This window comes from Plectropomus leopardus, chromosome 12 (genome assembly GCF_008729295.1).
Source record: "Plectropomus leopardus isolate mb chromosome 12, YSFRI_Pleo_2.0, whole genome shotgun sequence".
Taxonomy (NCBI): Eukaryota; Metazoa; Chordata; class Actinopteri; order Perciformes; family Serranidae; genus Plectropomus; species Plectropomus leopardus.
This window is the reverse complement of record NC_056474.1, coordinates 32301720-32323392: the sequence shown is the minus strand read 5'-3', so window position 1 is coordinate 32323392 and position 21673 is coordinate 32301720. Positions and strand designations below refer to the sequence as shown.

The following is a 21673-nucleotide window of genomic DNA, read 5'->3' as shown; positions in this document are numbered from 1 at the left end:
GCCTCGCAGTTTTGTGAATTTTTTTTAGTACAATTTTGAATGTTTTTTTTTTTTTTTACAGCGCATTGTGTTCTGCGTCCTGATTGGCTAAGGGACTGTAGACCATTGTCAATCAATCTCCTCCGTGCCGTGTCTCCTGTACAGTACAGAATGCGTTCAGCTTGCAAAATTTACATAAATCTTCGATCGCTAGGCATGGTCGGAGGAACTGTGAAATACTCGTGAGTCACTATTAATAATTTCTTATGTGTCCAACCTCGTAGGTTTATCATTAAAATTAAATTTGTCAGTTCTAAAAGCCATCATAATTATTTATAGGAAAACGTTTATATTTTTATTTCTCAAACAAATGTTTGGGCCTGAAAACAGGTTTTGATCTTTGGTTTCATTCTATAATACTGGACTTATTTTTCTAAGAAGGTTTGAACTTTGTGTTTGTGTTGATGTGTTATGTTATGATGATAATGCCTGTCTGTCCTAGAAAAGTGTATAAAGTATGTAGTGAGGGGTTTTACAGCCTTAAAACATCTAAAATAAAAAAAATGCAAATTGTATTATTGTATTATTGTAAAAAATAAAGCTGACTACTTCGCGGATTTCGCCTATTGCGGGTTATTTTTAGAATGTAACTCCCGCGATAAACGAGGGACCACTGTATTGTATTTTCTAACGTTGGACAGGACCAGGCTAGATGTTCGCTCCTGTTCCTAGTCTTAAAGCTAAGCTAAGCTAAGCATGCCCTCACTCCTGCTCTGTACTTATGACATTAGATTGATATCCATCTTCACAAGACCAATTTCTGCTTTGTCCTTAACTTCTGTGTGGTGGAAACCAAAATGATTGAACGTGTTTTGTGACCTGCTTATCAGATGCTTTGAAGTACTATTGAAGATATGCCAGATTATATCTGCAGAACACATGTAAACGGCTGTGTATTGATTGAAAAAAAAACACAATATCAGTGTGACAGATAGCAGGTCCTCCTCTCAACCGCCCACAGAAGAAACAAGAGTAAACACAACTGTTTGAGTCGAGAAAGTCAGCTGTGTTTCCCTAAGTCTCACATCAACTGGTACATTTTAATTGGAAACAGCGGGTTCTCAGATTGCTCTCTAAAGTTTGATGGAGGATTCTGTTAAGAGGCGGCTAAAGATGAACACAAAAAGAAAATGAAGAGCAGATAGAAACCAAAGAATGTGTGGTTTTTTCAGGTGTGATCCGGACAGCCTTGGGTCCTGGTGACATGGACCGTGAGCAGAGGGAGCACTACCAGGTGGTGATTGAAGCTAAAGATATGGCTGGACAGAGAGGAGGGCTCACTGGAACTACCGTGGTGAACATCACCCTCACTGACGTCAACGACAACCCTCCCTGCTTCGTTCAGAGTAAGAAACATTCAGTCACACACTCCCATTAATCACAGAGCTCAATGATCGCTGTCTTCCCATACCTTTTATATATGAAGATGAGAGGAAAATGCTTGTAGTCATGTCTGCTAAAGTGGTTCTCTGAGATTAGCTCTTAGCTTGAAATTGACCACATCCTGGCAAAACAAAACCAAAGAAGGAGACAGAATGTTAATACACAAATGTCAGAGTGACTGAATGTCATGTTTCTATCCACCAATCAGACGTCCCCTTAGGAATCAGTCAGGTGTTGCATTTAAAGATGTAATTCACGGATATAAAGACAGTCCTTACGTATAACTAAGCCACCTCTGTAGTACAATTGGTGCTACATGACCTAAGAAAACCACACTGTACCGGACCAATAACGCTCCTGCTGCTGGGTCATGTTATGTGGAATGGTCCGTGTGAAACAATAGCAGCCGGCTGGATCTAGTGTTACAGTTAAACTGTAAGCTAAAACATCTTTCTGAAAACATTCGCTCGGCCAGTACTACATTATGCTGCACGTGATGTCAACCTGCTGCACATGCTAGATCAGTCCAAAACATGTCATCACAGACAGCAGCAGGGTTTCCCCCATTGTTTCTTTTTCTTTTCTTTTTTTTAACTCTTTCCCTGCCATTGACCAGATTTTCCTTCAATTCTTTTTTCCACTGTAGTGCAGGGGACACTGTGCAGGGGACACTGTTATGGATGTTGTGCAATAAAAGGAGGAAATACACTGTCATTTATAACCATGCTTGCTGCTCTCAGTAACCACTGAACACCAGTGTAAGCGGCCACCGTCTACCCCCTCTTTCCTTCTGCTCCATGTGTGTATGACAGTAATGAGAGGACACGCTGGATGCGGTGTGAGTTCAGGTATAGTGGGTTTCCAGCTCGGTTATGTGAAGGAATAAACTGATATCTGATGTTTATTCCTTCCAACAACAAGCAGAACAACATGTAAATATGCAGAGATCACAACAAAGCTGTTAGGCCTACTTTAGGGACTGTTCTGTAGCTGTGGTGCTTCCTGACATTTTGGAGAATGTTCCACTGTGAAGTTCCACTGTAACTCAAACAGAATATTATTTTTGGCATTATTTTTTACAATTCAAGTTGACATAAAAGTTGACAAAAAAGAGGGAGGAAAACAAAAAATGTAAAAAAAACACAAAATATTCTGGAGGTCACAGCAGTCTACTAACGATCTATTTGTATTCGCTGGTGTGTTTAATCTACAGACTAAGCAGCCGTAGGCTTTTGGTTGTATAAAAACTTTTATATAATTATTATGTGATACAATTTACAGTTACTCTGATTTGACAGATTGTCAGAGAATTTAATTTGAAAACAAAATGTCCATTTGGAGAGTCAGAACTGTTCTTGTTTTTGTTGTGTTAACTGAGTGATGTCAGCTATATTTGGTTAGGTCAGTGCTATAATGATAAATTCATCTGTACTCACTACATCTCAGCCTTTCATACCCTCAGGTAATGAGAAACAAACAAAAAGAAATTAAGGGGTTATCTGTATTTTATTGGCTACTAGAAGCTGGAAATTATTGCTTTATTTGTATCGGTTGAAATAATCATTATCATGCATCACTACTTTAACATCTATCAATTCCTTGCCATGTTTGTAACATTTCTTACCGCGTTGCTCATTGCCATTTCCCAATTTTAAAAAAAAAAATTGCACCAATTTGTTTAGGGTTCAAAGGTCGCTTGCAGTTTGCAAGGGTTAAATTGCAGCATTTCACATTCATAGAACAAGGAGCACCAGCACTAGAGTCTCAAAACCACCTTTAACACACAACCGACCACCTCTGAAAACATTAATGAGAAAAATTTGAATTTTTGGATTTTCCATGGGCAGCACAGCGTGTAGACACTGATTAGTGAGTAACAAGTGACCACTGGTTTTAATTACGTGTCACTTGGTTACTACTCCACTATGTAAGCAGAGCAAGCATTGTTCATATAATGAGGGAGTTTATCTTTGCTTATTTAATGAATTCAGAGTTTTCAGATTCTGACAGCTGCAAAGAGTCTGTCAAGTCATGTTATTTCAAGCTGAAATGGAATCAGCTGCTTTGCTGTTGTTTCAACCTCTCTGGAACACAAGCAGAAAAACAGTCTTTTACAAGTCCCAGTGGGGATACACAAGTTCAGAGAGCAAAGTCGGTCTTAAACGCCTCCAAAAAGCCTGTTGCGCCTCCAGTTGTTATTGAGAACTAAGTGAAAGGAAGGGAAGTGTGTAGCCTTGTTGTAGATCTGCAGGATTGAGGTGGCACAGAGAAGAGGCAGCTGCTGCTCTTGTCAACATGCACATCTACTTGCCATCGCCATCAGAGTTGATGATGGTTCAACTTTCCATGGCATCGCAGCTTGCTGTGTGACCATGGCAACCATGAGAATCGGTGATCGAGCAGCATCTGTAAAGTATGAATATCCAGTCTAGACCATCAAACAATGTTTGAATATCAGTTCAAAAAATGCTGTATTAATTGAATCATATTGCCCTGGACTGTATAAATCAACATATCTACCTTTTTTTTACCCATTGGTTTGTGGACTGCCATTTTGAAGCCTGGAGTACTGCATTTCAGCTGTTGCCATCTTGGATTGTTTGAACTATGGAGGAGTGAGGGGTGCATCAGCCTTGGGCAATATATAATATTTCATGCCTTCATACCCTGCTGAAATTTCACCACAGTATACAGTCTATGACAGTATAAGTGTGTGCCACACCACCACCATAAATGTAATGTTAGGAAAAACTGAATATCTGACTTGCTTGTGGTGAGGACACACAGGTGATGGAGGGATTCAAAGCCTTTTGCTCCGGCAATGAGACTGTCAAAGTGGAGGGTTAGAGAGGGGCCTCAGGGGCTATATTAAATGTTATCTGCCATTTTCTGTAGTGGTCCCAGTAATATTTGTACTTAAAGTGAATATCACATGGCACATTTGCACAAAAACCACTGATCTCAGACAAAGGCCACTGCATGACCTTATGGCTCAGCTCATACACTGCCTGGCCTGGAAAAACAGAGCGGACATTACATGTGTTCAAAGCATACCCTGTTTCAGGATTTCTGCTGTCATTTTAGGGTGTCTGGTGGTTGGTATGGTCTCAGTGATTTTTATAGCTATAGCTGGAGGCAGTATGTTTTTGGCTGTCCATCCATCCATCCGATTACCCTAAACACAACATCAAGGATGCCTTGAGTGATTTGCTTCATTTCTTCTCAGACTTCTGTTCTGCAAGCCTGTTCTTTTCACTAATTCCATTCCATTCCCAATATGTTAAATACTGTTGCGTTTGCAATGATTTCGGCATAAATACCCGATGCCAAAAGCCACCTTTCATGTCCACATGTTATGCTGTTGGATGTCTTCAGCTGAGAACAGGGCTGGACGGAACCTGTCGCATCCACATGATATGCCAATGGGCGGCGTCAGGTTTAAACACCCCCAGTAATAGTATATTGTGGGGAGCACAAAGGCCCCTATGCAAAGGGCAGTGGGTGGATCCAACCATCTCCGGACTTTCATGTGGGAATCTAGTGTTTGCTCCAAGGCAGCATGTGCTTATTTGACATCAGGGATTTGGTTGCCTTTTGTTGCCTAAACATAACCACTTGAAGTTTGATCCCACCATGTGCTTGTGTTGTCATCACAACAGTATCCCGGAACAATAATAGTAGGGCTGGGCACCAATTAAAAGTTTTAATCATGATTAATCGTATGAGTTCCCTGCTATTCAATCCAATAATTTACACACACATATAAACACACTATGTCTCTCTTACATGCACTTCGACAGGATAGTAAGAAATATGATGTAAAATATACCTGCAAGGCTCCAGTAGCATTTCCAACCTCTGCAGTTTGTCCATTTCAGCTGTAGTTGGAATGGCAATCTTGGTGTGTGTGGTGAGGACATCCCTCAGTGGCTGTTCATTTCTGCGGATGCTTTTTATCATGCCCAGAGTTGAATTCTATCTGGTTAGAATGTCTTGCACAAGCGAGTCCTTCGTTTGTCCATGTTTAACTTGTTTTTGCTCGAATTCTGCAGCATTTGCTGGACTGTGTTGAAAGTGCCCCACAGCATTTCTGCACTTGGCCAGGACATTGTCAAACACACTGTTATGCAGAGATACTGTGACAGAACGCCAGAGACTGTCCAAGAAGCAGGGGACCTGTTCAAAAGGCAGATGTCTCGCAGCAGCGCTCATGTTTCTTGCACTATCTGTGCTAAGTCTGGTGACTTTATTTGACACATTCCACTGCTGTGCAATTTGAATAAATTATCTTTACCCAGTGATGTCCAGTAGTCCCCAGTGAGAGCAACAGAGGGTGTGCGTTGTAAAGTTGTCGCTTTTGCAGTCCTTTCCTATTCATACAACTCGTGTATTCTTCTTGAGATGTTGCATCTTGAGGGTATCTCATAACTGCCATCATTTGTTGCGAGAACGACTGATGTCTTCCACAACATTAATCGGCCTGCAGTCTGTAGCTATCCACTTTGCTATGGCATTTGTTAGCTTCTCTTGCCTTTGTTTATCTATACTTCTATACTTCTCCCACATCTAACACAGTCTGCTGAAGCCTCGCTCCACTGTTCGCTTCGTTGAATGATTTGCTGGTATCAACTGTGTGTATCGCAATTAGGTGATATTTCAGACTGGAAGTACTCCGGTGATAAGAAAATTCAACTATGCAGTGGCTACAAATAACTTTGGTTTTGTTGACTGCACTGTCTGTAAGGACTTTGAAATGAAAATGGTTATGTAAAAGTTCCATACCCTTCTCCATGTTTGTTTATCCGCCAATTCTTTTCTTTTTCCGGTTTCTGTGAGTGCCGCAGCAGTAAGCAACAGACTTTTACAAAATAAAGCCAGTGAGCAACAGACATTTACAATAAGAAAAGAAATAATAAAAACTGCATTCATGCGCGGTAAAATAATTGTCAGCGTTAATTAATTTATGAGTTGACACGATAATAACACGTTAACTTGCCCAGCCCAAATAAATAGCAAACGCAGAAGGACAGATGCTAAAGTTCATTGCAAAGTGGCAACATTTGATGGCATGGAATGAGAATGTGGTGTTTGTCCACATGAGAGTGAAAGCATTCAAATCAGAGAGGTGTTTTAGTGCTTCTGTCCTGAAGGGCCTGTAAGTCTTACAAATCACCAGATGTTTCTGTGGTTGCTGCGTTTGAAGATTCAAAGCAAGGTGCAGGTGTTATCAATCAGTCAATCAAGTATTTAGCCAGGTCAGGCCATTTCTCTCTCCTCCTAGCCACTTTAGAAACCAGAGGGCAAGTTAGCAGGTGAGAAAATGAGCGTTTTGAGTCCATGTTGATGAAGAATTTCTGTGGAGGCACACAACAATTTTCTTCTTTTTTTTCCCTGAAGCAAATCTATTTTCAGCATTTATAAAGAGAAATTTTATAAGGCTCCATCTGCCCATCATTATAGCACAGTAACAGATACTACAGCACTTACTATCTTAAAGTGCTTTGTGTCTTTCCACAAGACTGCATGTGCCTATTCAACAGTGGCGTGGTCTTACTTGTCCATGAGGTGGGGCTACTGGCCTAAAGGTGGATCTGTGTATTTTGGCTTTTCATTTTCTTTTGTCAATATATTTTGTTTCCTGTTAATCATGCGTCATGGTGCATAAGGCCCTCATAGGGTGTTTCCACCTTTGCATTGTTGTATTTTGTATTTTAAACATCCTTTGGGTTATACTTCATATTTGGAATTGCAGGTGGGGCGAAACCTTTAATGGACTGCACACCACCACTGATCAGTGATCAACATAATGTGGCTTGAGTTGTTGCTGTGAAGTGCCAACAAATACCAATCACAGGACATGCTACTGACTGACTGACCCCTAAAAAAATTAAATCTGTGCACTGGGTGAACAGACTAATAGAGCTTTGATTGTCTGCTCTGAGCCTCACTGCAACATGTCTTAAACCCTTTGGTACTGTTTGGCGCAATTTATGTGCTTTTCATTCTTTTTTTTTATAAGTTGGGCTGTGTTCATGCTTATGACATACATTCTGGCAAGATTGTGTATTTTTTTGTTTAATCTGTGAATTTCCAGCTCAGCTCCTAAAATAACTATGAAATACACTGTGGAAACAAAATAGTTACATTCATACTTTTAAGATAAAAAAAATCAGAACCCATTAGAACTGCAGTTTTTGATCCCACAGCCATCAAAGCATAAAAACATGCATAATATTATTTCTGGGTGTCATTCTGTGCCTGTACTGCAATTTGAGGACTGTTAGCGCTGCTTCATTTCAAAAAGTGTGAGCCTATGGGGAAACAATGGTATCGCCTTGTGTTGATGTGGCCGGCCCTGCGCTGCTGTAGTCCAGCCAAAAACATTAACCTCTTGCATAAATGCCCCACTGAGTGTAAACTGTAAGTTGCAACCAACTGTTTACTTTTATCTGCTCTTAATTTCTGCGTAGGTCACTTGTCATTGATCAGCATGTCGTGCTCAGAGGTCGCATGTCTCAGATGTCATAGGTCAGAAATTGCTGCACTGCAGCAACAGCACAAAAACAATGAAGTTTGTAACCGCCTCTGTAACTCATCCTCTCCATCACACCAGGAGCACCGTTCCCTCAAAGTGTGTTGAGTCATTAAAACTGCAGCCCTTTCTGCTTGGGGAATGGAAATGATTTCACCAGTGTGTGTGTGTGTGTGTGTGTGTGTGTGTGTGTGTGTGTGTGTAGTCCAAGTAACATTAATTCTTCCTGAAAGCCTTCTTAATCAATTTAACTTAATTAATCCTTAATCAGAGGAACATTCTCACTGTAAACATGTGGGCTTTGTACCAAGCGGCACAGACTCTCAGGACCCCAGCTGCAGTGAGTTAGCTGGAGACAGCCTGTCAATTCACTACTCTCTATTCATCATAAATTTCCACATATTGGACTGCCTCTGGTTCAGGGCTGCAAGTTATGGTTCTTTTAATTATTTATTAGTCTTGACATTTTTTTCTGATTAATTATTTAAAATCTATAAGATGTCAGGATAAATGTCATGGTGACATTATGTAAACTTGTTATTTTGTTAGGCCAACAGTCCAAAATCCTAAGCAGTTTGATATACAGTAAGAAGAAACAGAACAGCACATACTGAGCCTGCAGCCAGTTCAGCATTTCTCTGGTATCTGGCACCGCCACTTGAACAAATTCCAGGAAGGAGTAGCATATAGGTCTTTCTCATTTCAAAGTCATCAAATGCTGCTGCTTTTGCAATGACTTTGGCATAAGATCATACTGCCAAAAGCCACCTCTCATGGCATTATGATACGGGAATCAGCCAAGAATGTAGCTGGACTGGTTGCCTAATCCTAAACATGTGCTTTTGTTGACATCCCGGCGTTGGTTGGCATGTGTTGTTGTTGCCTGAACATAACCACATGCAGCATCATCCGACCATGTGTGTGTGTTGACATTGCTGTAGCTGCACCCCTGAGCATAAAGAGCAGATGCAGAATGACACCTATGGCATCATATGTAGATACAGAAGTTCACTGACAAAGCAACAACATGTAAAGACGTGAGAATGAGAACGTTTTGGATCACAGATGGCATGAAATTCGGTCTTTGCAACCCAAGACCCAACACACCAACATGGCCACCTCAGTCCTGAATGCAGTGCTCTTTAAGGGTTAATCCAAAAGTTTGTGTTACATGTTCATGAGGTCAAAATCAAAGCAGCAGAGGCATCCTAATTTAAATCCCTTGTAAACACCAATCCTCCAAAAGGCTGGATGCTATATTTCCCATGTAAGCTACATTTAAATAATTACTAATAAATCTAGCTTCCGATAATGAAACTCTGTATACTAGTCTGTGAACAGGTATGTTTAACAAACTTGTCATCACAAGCTGTGAAATTCAGGCTTTTTGTTTAAAACTGTCTCTGAACCCAAACTAAGATAAAACTGATGACTTCATCCTGATCACATTTTCAGAGCTTAGATCCCTCTCACCAGCCCACAGAGTGTTCACAATAAGATAGCCTGTACAACTTTGCACTCTAATATTCATGATTGGAACTTAACCCTTTAGAACTTGAGAAAATTGTCTTGACTTCTTTTTCAACTGCAAGAAATTACCACAAATTGATCACTTGTAAGTCAGTTACTCGTCCTTCCTTATGATGACTCAGCTAAAATAGTCACACTTGTGCATAAACAGCACAGGTGCAGGACTCTTCCATGCGTGAGACCCTTTTAAATATCATTATTTTAGCAAAGTGCACGTGTTTGGGAAGTACTGAGAATTCCAATAGAGAAATGAGACCTGGATTATACTGCATGAGTTGTGTACGAGTTTTTTAATGTAGGTTTTGATAAATTTTGGCTGTTGTTAAATGCAAACCAAAATGACATTGTCGCACCTGTGACTCAGGTGAAGTTAGTGTATTACCACAACACTGGACTAAGACTTAAAAAAAAAAAAAAAAAAAAAAAAAATTAAAAAGGATGGCAGAGACACAGACATGCAAGATTTAGTGTGATTTATTCTCCCAAAAATCAAAAGTGGCAATGAATGGTCAGTTCCATGTTTGCCATGTTTGGTGAAGACAAGAATACAATATTAAACCTTAAATGTCAAATAACAGTGTGTTATCAACACAAAAAAGCTAATAATGAAATTAACAATACATTTCAATCCGAGTGAACTAACAAAGAAACAAAAAATACATTTCAATCATGATTACTAAATAAATTTAACATTAACTTTACCTTTAAAGCAGGGTGGCTCCTCAGCACAGAGTGGATCTCAGGGAAATGAATATACCTTTAGCCCCACCCATTACTCTGATTACATGTCAGAAACCATAACAGCCTCTGGACTTATTATTTTCCCTTAGGTTGGGTTTTTCCCCTGTCTAACATTTAACAACACTGACAGCATCAATCAGTCTTAGAATGACAGAAAGTTAAGCAGTGGTGATCATCGTCTGTTTGAACTCTGTAGCGGTGAGCTGGTACGTGTTCACTTCCAGCTGACTCCTCCATGGTGCAGGTGTAATCAGTCAGTCAATCAAGTATTTAGCCAGGTCAGATCTGGCCTGAGGCCTCTTTAGAAACCAGAGGCTGAGAAAATTAGCGTTTTGAATCCATGTTGATGAAGAACTTTTGTGGAGGCATGCAAGAATTATTATTATTTTTTCTCCATATTCAACTTAACATGTGAGTATTTGACAAGGTCTCCAAAGACTGTTTTGCACTGCACCAAAAAAACGTTGATACATAAAGAGAAGTAACCACGGTAAAGTTTTCACAGGCCTCCAGTCTGCTTTCTTTCTGTTTACCTGCTTCGTGGCTTGTCTGTGATATTGAATGTGAATGTGTGCACAGCTCTGCTCTACTGGCAATGGGAAAGCAGTCTTTACCGTATTTTATTGTGTTTACCTTTATTTTAAATAACAGTGTACAAATGCTAATTTTGGTTCGCTTCAGTGGAACTACTTTTGGCTGAAGAAATAGTCCCTATGAAAACTGACAGCATGCTTTTTGGATTATCCAGCATAACAAAAGCACTGTCTCTGGAAAAGATGTTGCTACTGAATTTTTCAAACATCACTTTTTTAGCGTTGTGAGCTAAGACAGGATCCAGGCAAAGCAGTCAGCGTCCCTGGGGCCCTGGCCCCTCGGGGCCTCCAGAGGTTTACTGTGTGGGACTGTGTGTGAGTTTGTGGTAAATTGATGAAGTGAAATCTTGAGAGAGAGAGAGAGTTCAAGGTTGTCTCTGCATTTTTTAACTAACTTTGAGGGTCTTTACATCATCAGGCTCTGTGTGCAATCCCATAAAGGAGGAAATGCATTATTTGACTTTCCTACCACACAACAAAAGAACCAATTGGTGCTGTCTGTATTTACCTCTGAATGTGAAAAAATGATAACAGCAAAAAGCAACGACATTGCCGCAAATAAGGCAAGAGAGTAATGCAGACAGAAAATAATAATCATGTGTAAATACACAAGATCCCACATCTTACAAGAATTTAGAAAACGGTGACAAGAAAATTACAGACAAGTTTGTTTTAAAAAGGAGGATTATTAGAAAACTATCAGATAAATAGGGAAAATCCCAACCATCTGTGTCCTAACTGTCTAATCCTAAACGTATGCTTCTGTTGACATCCCACTGTTTGTTGCCGTGGGCTTTTGTAGCATAATCCCACCATGTGCTTTTGTTGACATCCCTCTGACGTCACCAGCAGACACAGAATAGAGTGCAATATGTGTACACACAAGTTCACTGACAAAGCAGCAACGTGACTTGGGTTGTGTTGCTTCTTCCCTCAGCTGAGAATCTGAATCACTCACAAACTGAATGTTGCCTACAGAGTACACAGCAGTAGGTAGCAACATGGCTGCAATCTGGTGGGCTGCAGCTGCATCGGCTCTTCTCACTGCAGTTTTAATAATTTCGGAGCCAGAAAAGCTGGCACAAGCCACTTTCCACTATATAATAGGGCTGGCACTCAATGAGTTAAAAGAGAGGCAGAATTTTGACTGAAAACTCGGCATTATACTCAACACACTTCGCATACCCATTAATCTGGCATTGTAGTGGAAAAAACAACATAATTCACACACAAAGGAAAAAGAGTGAGAAGGACACACTTTTTATTCTTTTTATTGTATTTCTTTTTACTGCTATATCTTTTTTAATCTGTCTTCTCTCTACTATATTTTTGTGTCCTCTGTTTTTTTATTAATTGAACATCAATTTTGCTGTTGCTGGGCCTCAGTGTTTGGCTTTTCTGTTGTTAGATTGCCTTTGGGTTATCCTGCTTCTGCTTTGCTTTTGCTGTCAAAGCATTGCACTCTGTTATTATAGGTGCTATATTCATAGGCAGTTTTTTTATTCATTTAATTAACCATTTGAAACTTGAGCAAATGGCTTGATTTCTTTCAAAAAACATCGAAATAAGGTTATTAGCATTCTAACAAGAAATGTCCCAAAAATTTGCAAGAAATTTGCAAGAAATTTGCAAAAACATACAAGAAAATTACTTAATTTTAAGGTACCTTAATTTTAATTATAAAGGTATAATATTTATAATGGCAGGTTTCTGTACATATTTTCCTTTTTTAAGACTCTCTCTTTCTCTCAATCTCTTTTTTTGCATATTTTCAGGTCATTTTCTTGTCAACTTCTTGCAATAATTTGCAGTAATTTGTCGCTCATGCCTTTTTTCCCCATGTTTTCGAAGGAAATTAACCAATTTCCTCAGGTTTAAAAGACTTAAATGCTTGTTAAAAGTGTCTTAACGGAGCACAAGAAAACTGACGTTTACATTAGAGACCATTTACAACCATTTAGTAGGTGTACTGGAGCTTTCAATCATACCACATTGTCTTCATCAGCAGATGGAGTTTCTTCCACTTGAAATTGATATCAAGACTAATCTTTGATCATCAGTGTTGTAATCTAATGCGAAGGATATGCATTTACAGTGCTCTGAAAAAAAGTTATCCCCCATATGTCGTCTTTTCTTTGTTAGTTGTCAAGACAACAACATTTCACTTGCTTGTTGTGAGCAGCGCTTGACTCGTGTCTGTCTGAGCTGGTTAGTGTTCTGCAGCTCGCTGTAAATCACTGCTAATTTCACTTTAGTACGAGCATTTTAACAGTCAAAGTTTGAGCATAGAAACAGCTGCCGCAAATGTGGCAGCTTTTCATCAAGAGACTGTTCTGGCACAAAGTAACATTTGCGTGTGTGTTTGTGTGTGTGTGTGTGTGTGTGTGTGTGTGTGTGTGTGTGTGTGTGTGTGTGTGTGTGTGTGTGTGTGTGTGTCTGCAGCAGTGTAACAGAGTGAGTAAATTACTGCTCAGTTGGCCTCGATCACATCACTCATTCTCTCATCTAATCCTTATGAACTGACACAAAGGCAGAACTCAGTTCTCTCTCAGCCTCTCTATTTCCATCTCTCCATCATCTGATTGTTTTTCCTCCCCCTCTCTCCATCTCTGCCTGCTTCAATCACAGCCTCTGGATCACAGTGTCACTGTCTGCCTCCTCATCTCCAGCCAGCATTAGCACCCATTCGCTCACTGTTTCCGTCTCCTGTTCACAGTGGGAGACAAGATCACTCAAGGATGTGCTGAGCAGATTGCAAGTGGACTAAGCACTCTCTTTAACCCTTTAACACCTGGACAGACATCAGTTTTCTTATGCTACGTTCAGATGCCTTTCACAAGTATTTAACCCTCTGAAACCTGTGAACCTTGATTTTTTTAAAAAACATAGAAAAAAATATATAGAGCAATAACTCCCGCTGCACACTGCAAAAAAATTAGAAAACAATAAAATTAATTGCTGGGGATGGGGGTATTGTTAGATAGTATCAATAAACAGGGGAAAATGCAGAAAACTACAAATATAATTCTTAAAACTATGTATTTAAAAAAATGTTACAAGGGATGGTGCTTTTTAAGGTAATTTTCATTTTTGTCTGTGTTTTATTAACTTTAATTTTCTTGTAACTTTTAACATGTTTTGGCTTTTTACTAATTTCTTGCAAAAATTATTTTCAGATTATTTTCTTGTAACCTTTCACTAATTTCTTGCAAATTTTTGGGCCACTGGCCTTCTTCCCATGTTTTGTGGCAGAAATCACATCAATTTGCTCAGTTTTCAAGAGGTTTAGTCCCTACACTTGACACATGTGCTTATATTTCTATCAATATGAAGATAATTAATCATTTACATACTGCATGTTTCATGTCCCTTATCCACAAACCCTGTCCTTCACTCAGACTTTCTGAAATTGCTTCTCATAAGAGCAGAACACATAGTCATACTGAGCGGGGTCCACACATGTCAATTCATTTCACTTCACACCAGGACTCCAATCAGTGTTGTCGGTGTCAGAGCCAAGAGGCAACACAATCTCCAACCAGCCAGAAAGAAAACTGAGTGGAGATGAAATGTGTTTCTCCTCTCTTTACCTCTGGGCTCCTCAGGGTTTCACCAGGCTCCACTTGTTTGTTTTAGTGTTTCGCTGAGAGATAGGTCCATAAATAGAACAGGAAAAGTATTGGAATAGTAAAGTAAAAATACTTTGTGAGGTCGTAATGGTTCAGTCTGGGCATATATGTATATTTGCAGTGTATAAACATGCGGTCCATTGAGCACTACACATGGGAAAAGAATGCTGTCACACAGCCCGTAACCTTTAGAGAAAATAACACGTGAAGCTGTTGGCTGAGCTCTCCAGAGTCTGTGTTCCTGTCCTCCCTTCTTTGGTTCTTTCCTTGTTTTTTATCTCCTTGTACATCGATCAGCCAAAACATTAAAACCACTGGCTGGTGAAGTGATTAACTGTGATCTTTTTGTTACAATGCAAGGTTCTGCTGGGAAATCTTGGGTCCTTGCATTCATGCTGATGCACTTTACCTATCCAAAAACTATTTCGGACCAAGTACTCCTCTCATGGCAATGCCACTCCCCAATGGCAGTGGTCCCCACAGCAGGACAATGCATCATGCCACATCACATAAACTGTTCAGGAATGCCCTGAGAAATATGTGACACGCAGCTTGATGCATCCACTCATCAATGTATCCACTCGTGCAGTTCCACTCATCTCGCACTACTTGAGCATTTGTGGGAGGTGCTGGTGGCCCACATCCAAGGCAGGGTGTCCTTGGATCAGTCTTGGCATGGACACCTTTTGGGGGTGTCCTGTGGTGTCTGGCTCCATGTCGTTGTCGGCAGATCCTGTCCATGATGTCGCATGTGACACACCACAAAAAAGAAGAAAAAATCCCACACACAAAAATGCATACAGGTGCAGAACCGTGTGCACAGCTCTGCTCTACAGGCAATGGAAAAGCAGTCTAGAACCTATTTATAGCAGGTTCATCTGTGTTTAAAAAAAAACCCACAGACGTGTTAATTTTGATGAAAAAGGGGTATACGCTTGGTTTGATTTAACTAGTTGGTATATCATTGGCTGGTCATAGGTTTAGTTTGATTTCACATCTGTTTAATGAGTTCACTGTTCCACTTCACTAACTCCTCACTGAGAACCCAGGGCTGGAAAGCTGGCCTCAAACACGTTCATGTGGATGTATCATGAAGATGGTGAAATGATAATTTTCTAAATGATAAGATAGTGGGTGAGAGCAGCTGCAGCTGTGGCAGTGTGATAATGTGTGTACTGTGTTTACACATAAGTGCATCATTTATCTCACTCTCCCTCCCTGAGGCTACACACACAAACACATATATAAGTATACCACACACAAACACACAAACACATATATAAGTATACCAAAACAGTGGCAGGTTGAGTACTGTCTAGCTGCCAGGCTGGTGACACCTGCTGTGTCACAGCAGCATAAAACTACTCACTCAAGTGGTTTATACACACCAAAAGATCTCTGAGATAGAGTTTATGCACGCACACACACACACACACACACACACACACACACACACACACACACTCACACATCGTGAGTAAAGGAAAGCGTCCTGATGTGGAAGTGCCTCGGGTTCATAGAGCAGAGTGACATTTCATTTGCATTCATTTAAACATGTTTGTGTGCTTGCACTCCATTCAGCGACTCAAACGAGCTGTCTTTCACACAGGACAAGGCTGTTTGTTTCACAATAAAGAGGAAAACTCAACAACAGCCATCTCTAACTGCCATAACAAACTGATGGCAAAACACGGTGTAAGTGCTTATTTCGGAGAACAAAGGGATACATCACACTCACAAAAATACATTGAAACACATTTTTTAATGATAGTCAGCAGTCTGGCGGAGACATTGTTCCAGCGCCTGGCTTCCATCAGCATTTACACCACTTTTTTTCAACCAGGAATGCCTCTTTTGTTCTTGCTGTCTACCTGTCTAACCATCTTTATGAAGTTCTAAGATAACAGAAAGATGTTGTTTCTTTATTCAGCACTTATGCTGTCAAAAGATTTTTTTTCAAGGGGAGACAAACTTTCACAATGTCTTGGTTTGAGTTTATGCGCTGCATCCATTTTTGATGACCTGCTTTGCCTGCTCCATCACTGACTCACAGCACATGAAAGGCTGGATTAATGGGGTTTGATCAATAGCAGTCAGTCTGACTCAGGTGGTGATGTTTCAGCTTTTATGTTAAATCAGGCTTATCTGTGCAGCTTTTAATCCGAGTAACACTCTAAAGGGGCCCCACAGGGCCACATTAGACAAGACAGACAAACACCTGCCTAAGTGACACCAAGAAAAATCCCCTATAAACCCCAAAGGAAAAGAATTAATGAAACCGTGAGAGGGATTACATGAGACAAAGCCCCTGCTAGGCTTAAAAGGCAGCAAGGAGCAAATGACAAGGTAGAGGGTCACTGACACAATAAGACACTGAAAGATAGAAAACAAAAAACACATAAATATTAAAGAGGGACAAAGCTGCAGCCCAGCAGACAGTAGGACTTTGGTCAGTGTCTGTCTTTTTATGTTTCAGCAGCAGCGACAGCTCTGCATCATGTTGTCTGTCCATTGATCCGTCCAACCCATTATAACTCAAGAACACCTTGACAGAATTTCTTTCAATTTGACACCAATGTTCACATGAACTCAACATTGAAATGGTTCAACTTTGGTGGTCATAGTTCAAAGATCAAGATCACTGTCACCTCATCAGTGCCATTCTTGTGAACGAGTTATCTCATGAAGATCTTTAGGGAATTTCTTCAAATGTGGCACAACCCTCAACATTGACTTATAAATTAACTGACTGGAATTTGATGGTCAAATGTCACTGTAACCTTACATCTTTCTCTTTCTCATAAATGCAATATACAATATACAATATTACAATTTGGTGGTTGAAGGTCAAGGTCACTGTGACCTCACAAAATGTGTTTTTGGCCATAACTCAAGAATCCACTGATAATGACACACTGATAATGACAAAAGTTAACACAAATATGTCTAATATGATAAAATAATAGAGTGATGAGATTTTATATCCAAGAGTCAGTCAAAGGTCAACTGTGACATCATAATATTCTGCAAAAACACTTTTCTGGTCATAATTCAGCATCATATCTGAGGAACTGAGGGGGAGACATTTACTCAGACACTACTACTTATTATTATTAATATCATTATTATTAGTAGAAGTAGTAGTAGTAATAGTAGCAGTAGTAGTATTTTTATTATTATTATTAGTAGTAGTAGTAGTGCAGTGTCAAATACACACTAATACCACTCTGCACACAAAATGCTCTTTTCAAAATCAGGCTATACAAAATATTATGTATTAACAGAATTTTCTACTTTCATTGAGTTTATTTTTTATATCAAATATAATGTAAAAATACAAAATATCCATACATTTATAGAATTTTAACCCTTTTAATGCCAGGTTTTTATCATGATGTCATGATGTTTTTGGATGAAAATCACACAAAAAAGTAATTATTTTCAATATAACTTCACGCTAAGTAGATCTTTTTTTTTCTAATGACAGTCTGGGATATGTCAATGATTAGCAGCAACATTGATTATGACAGTGCGCCTAGTGGAAATAGAATGTATTTTTTCCATATGCCAAATATGGTCCAGATGACATCATCAGGTGGAAAATAGTAAGAATGACAAATTCTAAGTCCAGAATGACACCCAGAAATAATACAGTGCATGTTTTTAATACTTTGATGGCTGTGGGATCAAAAATTGCAGTTTGAATGAGTTTCAATGGAGCATTTTGAATGAATGAAATTCTGAATGTAACAATTTTGTTTAACACAGTGTATTTTAGACTTATTGTAGGAGCTGAGCTGGAAATTCACAGATAGAACAAGGGTTAACAAGGTAATTAGCCTGAATTTACAATTTTACAATCAAAACAAATGGACCACTGCTCGTCTCCATAATCTGTTTTTCAGTTTGACCAATGGGAGAGGGATGCTCTAGCAGGTTGTCATGGAGCTGACAATATGTCATGTAGTTTGTCCTTTCCAGTTGAAGATCCAACACACTGCGATCAGGTGGAAGACAGATTGCACCCCTCTTCTTCAGTTTGTGCCACGTAAAAGCTCTGACCCGCCCACAGGTCACTTCCAATAGTTGTGTGACTGTGGAGAGAGAAGCTTTGCTCCTCATTGACCACAAACAAACTTTTTTATTTACCTGTGAGATGACCTCTGTGAACTTACCTTTAGCTTAACTGTCCATTACTCAACTCAGCATGAGCAGATTTTTCATTAGTGTGGTGGTGCCTCCCTCTAGGCCTGCGATCAGCAAACATCAGAGGGGGCACCTCGAGCAATATTTTTAAAAGGGGTTTATTGAGGTGTCCTTGGAGGGTGTTTGTGTGTGTCTGCTTTTATATGCCAGTCTAGTCCTACATGCAGACTGACACAGTTCTATAATTTGACATGTTTTTATCATCATCGTCTGATGATTTACTTCAACCAGGCTGTCCCTGCTGCAGACAAGGCTTTTTTTTCTTCACTTGCGCACAGTTTTTCATTGTTCCCTCTGGAGCGGCATGCTCCAGCGCTGCGGTCACACTCCTTCGTGAATTCTGTTAACATGCGTAAAAGTGGAAAGCTACCCTACTTTGAGCAGGGCACTTTGGAGAACTACAAGCACTAGAGACACAGACAGAGGGAAAGCGAGAGAGATTTGTTTGAGATATTTCAGCTGCTTCTGCCTTAATTTTTTATTTAGTTATTTTTTTTGCATAACAAGAAGACTTGTCTATTGGTTAGAGGTCTGTAGTCGGCTGCCCTTGCTTTTTGTTAGATCTACAAGTACTTAAGCTGAAACTAATTTTTAGATAGCTCAAGCTAACTTTAAAGCAATGAACTTATTTCCTCAAACCCTATGAAACCAGAGAAAATTGATTGATTTCTTTCAAAAAAAATGGGAAGAAGGCAATGCTCAGCTTGGGAAGAAATGGCCTAAAATTCACAACAAATTAGTAAAAATAAATACATAGATAAAAATAAAAAACAAACAAGTAAATGGCCTGGAAAAGTGCTTAAAAATTATAAGAATTTTATGCATGATTTTATTATTAGATTCTTTTTCATATGTAATATTACCTGTTTTAAAATATGTACTTAGACTCTCTCTTTGGTAAGCTGCCTGCTTTTTTAATGTTGTTCCTTAAATGAGAAGGCTTCTTGTTCAGCTGGAACACCAAAGCACTCTCTGATTGGCTGCTGTTGTGATCAATAATGAGACCTAATTAAAGTTAGAATATCAAATTTCTACCCTTGATTTGTTTAACAATCATAAATATAATTTCCATTCACATTGCTTTTTGGTTCCTGGGATACTAATGATAGTGATACTCACACTGTCAGCTCCAGTTACCTCTGATATTTGGAATTCCATGACAGGTTTTTTATTGATGTAACAGAGAATAATCTTCAACATGAATAGTTTGGGCTAAGGAACCTGGATGATGGATAGGGGACGCTGGCCCAAACAAGGCTAAGAAGGTCTGCATTAGAACCTAATATGAAGTCTCTGTGATGGCTGAGATTAGACCTTTCAGAGCTGAAAATCTGTGGCTATCTTGGAGGTTTAATCATTTAAGAGAAAATAATAATGAATCCCTAAACCAAAAAAGTCTCATAAAATATGAACTCTACAAGACTGTGAGACAAATACTGTAAAAATAATTTTAAACCAAGCAGCAACCTCCGAGGCTGAAAAATGAAGCCAATGCCTAAGTGCTGAAAACTGCAGTTTCTCTGTTGTCCAATTGAGGCTGGCTTCAAAACAGAGCCAATCCCCACAGACGCACATGTTAACATGCACAACTTAACTGCAGAAATTAAGACGTTTACAGCCTGGTACACAAACAGTTTTGCTCTTGAGAGCCAATTTCAACATTCATGACATGATTTTCAATTTTATTTATAAAGCCCATTATCACAAAACACAGTTTGCCTCAGAGGGCTTTACAGCATATGACATCCCTCTGTCCTTAGACCCTCACATCAACTAAGGAAAAACTCCCCAGAAAAAACCTGTAATGAGGGAATTAAAATGGTAGAAACCCCAGGAAGAGCGGCTGCAGAGACATCCCTCTTCCAGGACGGACACACGTGCAATAGATGTCGTAAATAACAATTAAATTACAGTAATGACAAGAGGAAAGAGAAGGAGAGAAGGAGAGCGAGTGGGAGAGATGCAACAGCAATAATGTTAACAATAGCATATCATATCACAATAGTGATAGATGTAAAATTACTAAATGCACTCTATGATTGCATTTGATGTTACCTGTAAAAATTGTAGGTGTTGTGTATATTTATATTGGAGGCATGACGCATAATAACGGCAGCAGAAGGTCGCGTCGAGCTGGATCACGACATCGGCGCAACCAGGAAACACAACACAGGCGTAGCTTCAGACAGGACCAGAGCATGTGTGTGTCCCCCCTGTTAACCTGCGATCCCCGTCCATCCTCATCCATCCATTTCCATTAACCCTCAAAATGCACAATTTGAAATAACAAATATAAAATATGGATTATAGGGTTTCAGTGGTCATGGACGACATTCACTTCTGCGTGTCACACACCATCCTTATAAGAACTTTTAGAAAATATCCAAACTCCAAACCCTGGATCACCTACCATATCAAAAACAGCCTGAGGGAAAAGCACAAAGCCTTTCAGCACAAGGACTGGACCACTCTCAGCAGTTCAGCAGCATGAACACAAAACAAGCTTTCAATAAAATCTAGCTCCTTACCAGTCAGTTACCCAGCCAGGCTCACTCCACAATCACAGTCTCTGATCCCACCACCTTTGCTGACACCCTGAACTCCTTCTACACACGCTTTGACACCCAAGACCCCTCTGCTACATGTGAGGAGCTGCTTAAGGCCCTCCCTCCCCCCGGACGTACCTGCATTTTCCTCCGTTCACTGTGAGGGATGTGCAGCAGCAACTTAATAGGTGCAAAGCTGGAAAGGCACCTGGGCTTGATGACATGTCTGCCAAGCGGCTGAAGTTTTGTGCCATGGAACATGTATTTGACTGGCTAATGCAATCCCTTGCTGGATGACGTCATGTTGCCTTACAGCAAAAGTTGATAAAGGTTAAACTTTTTGTTTTTGCTGGAGCCCTCTGTGCTGATGGACTGGCTCTGTTCATATACATTATTGAGCTGTTTTTATTCACATGGCTCTCATGTCATTCTGAATATGGCCTTATCTTTGAAAAATTAACACAGGCCCTTGAA

General features: G+C 39.7%; 1 protein-coding gene across 1 annotated transcript in view; it reads left to right on the top strand.

Annotated features, from left to right (window-relative positions):
- Positions 1-21673, top strand: part of cdh6 (cadherin 6) — a 119543-nt gene that overhangs the window by 63355 nt on the left and 34515 nt on the right. The window contains exon 5 of the mRNA XM_042498026.1: positions 1212-1385. Coding sequence (XP_042353960.1) covers positions 1212-1385 — 174 coding nt within the window. The remainder of the gene's footprint in view (positions 1-1211; positions 1386-21673) is intronic.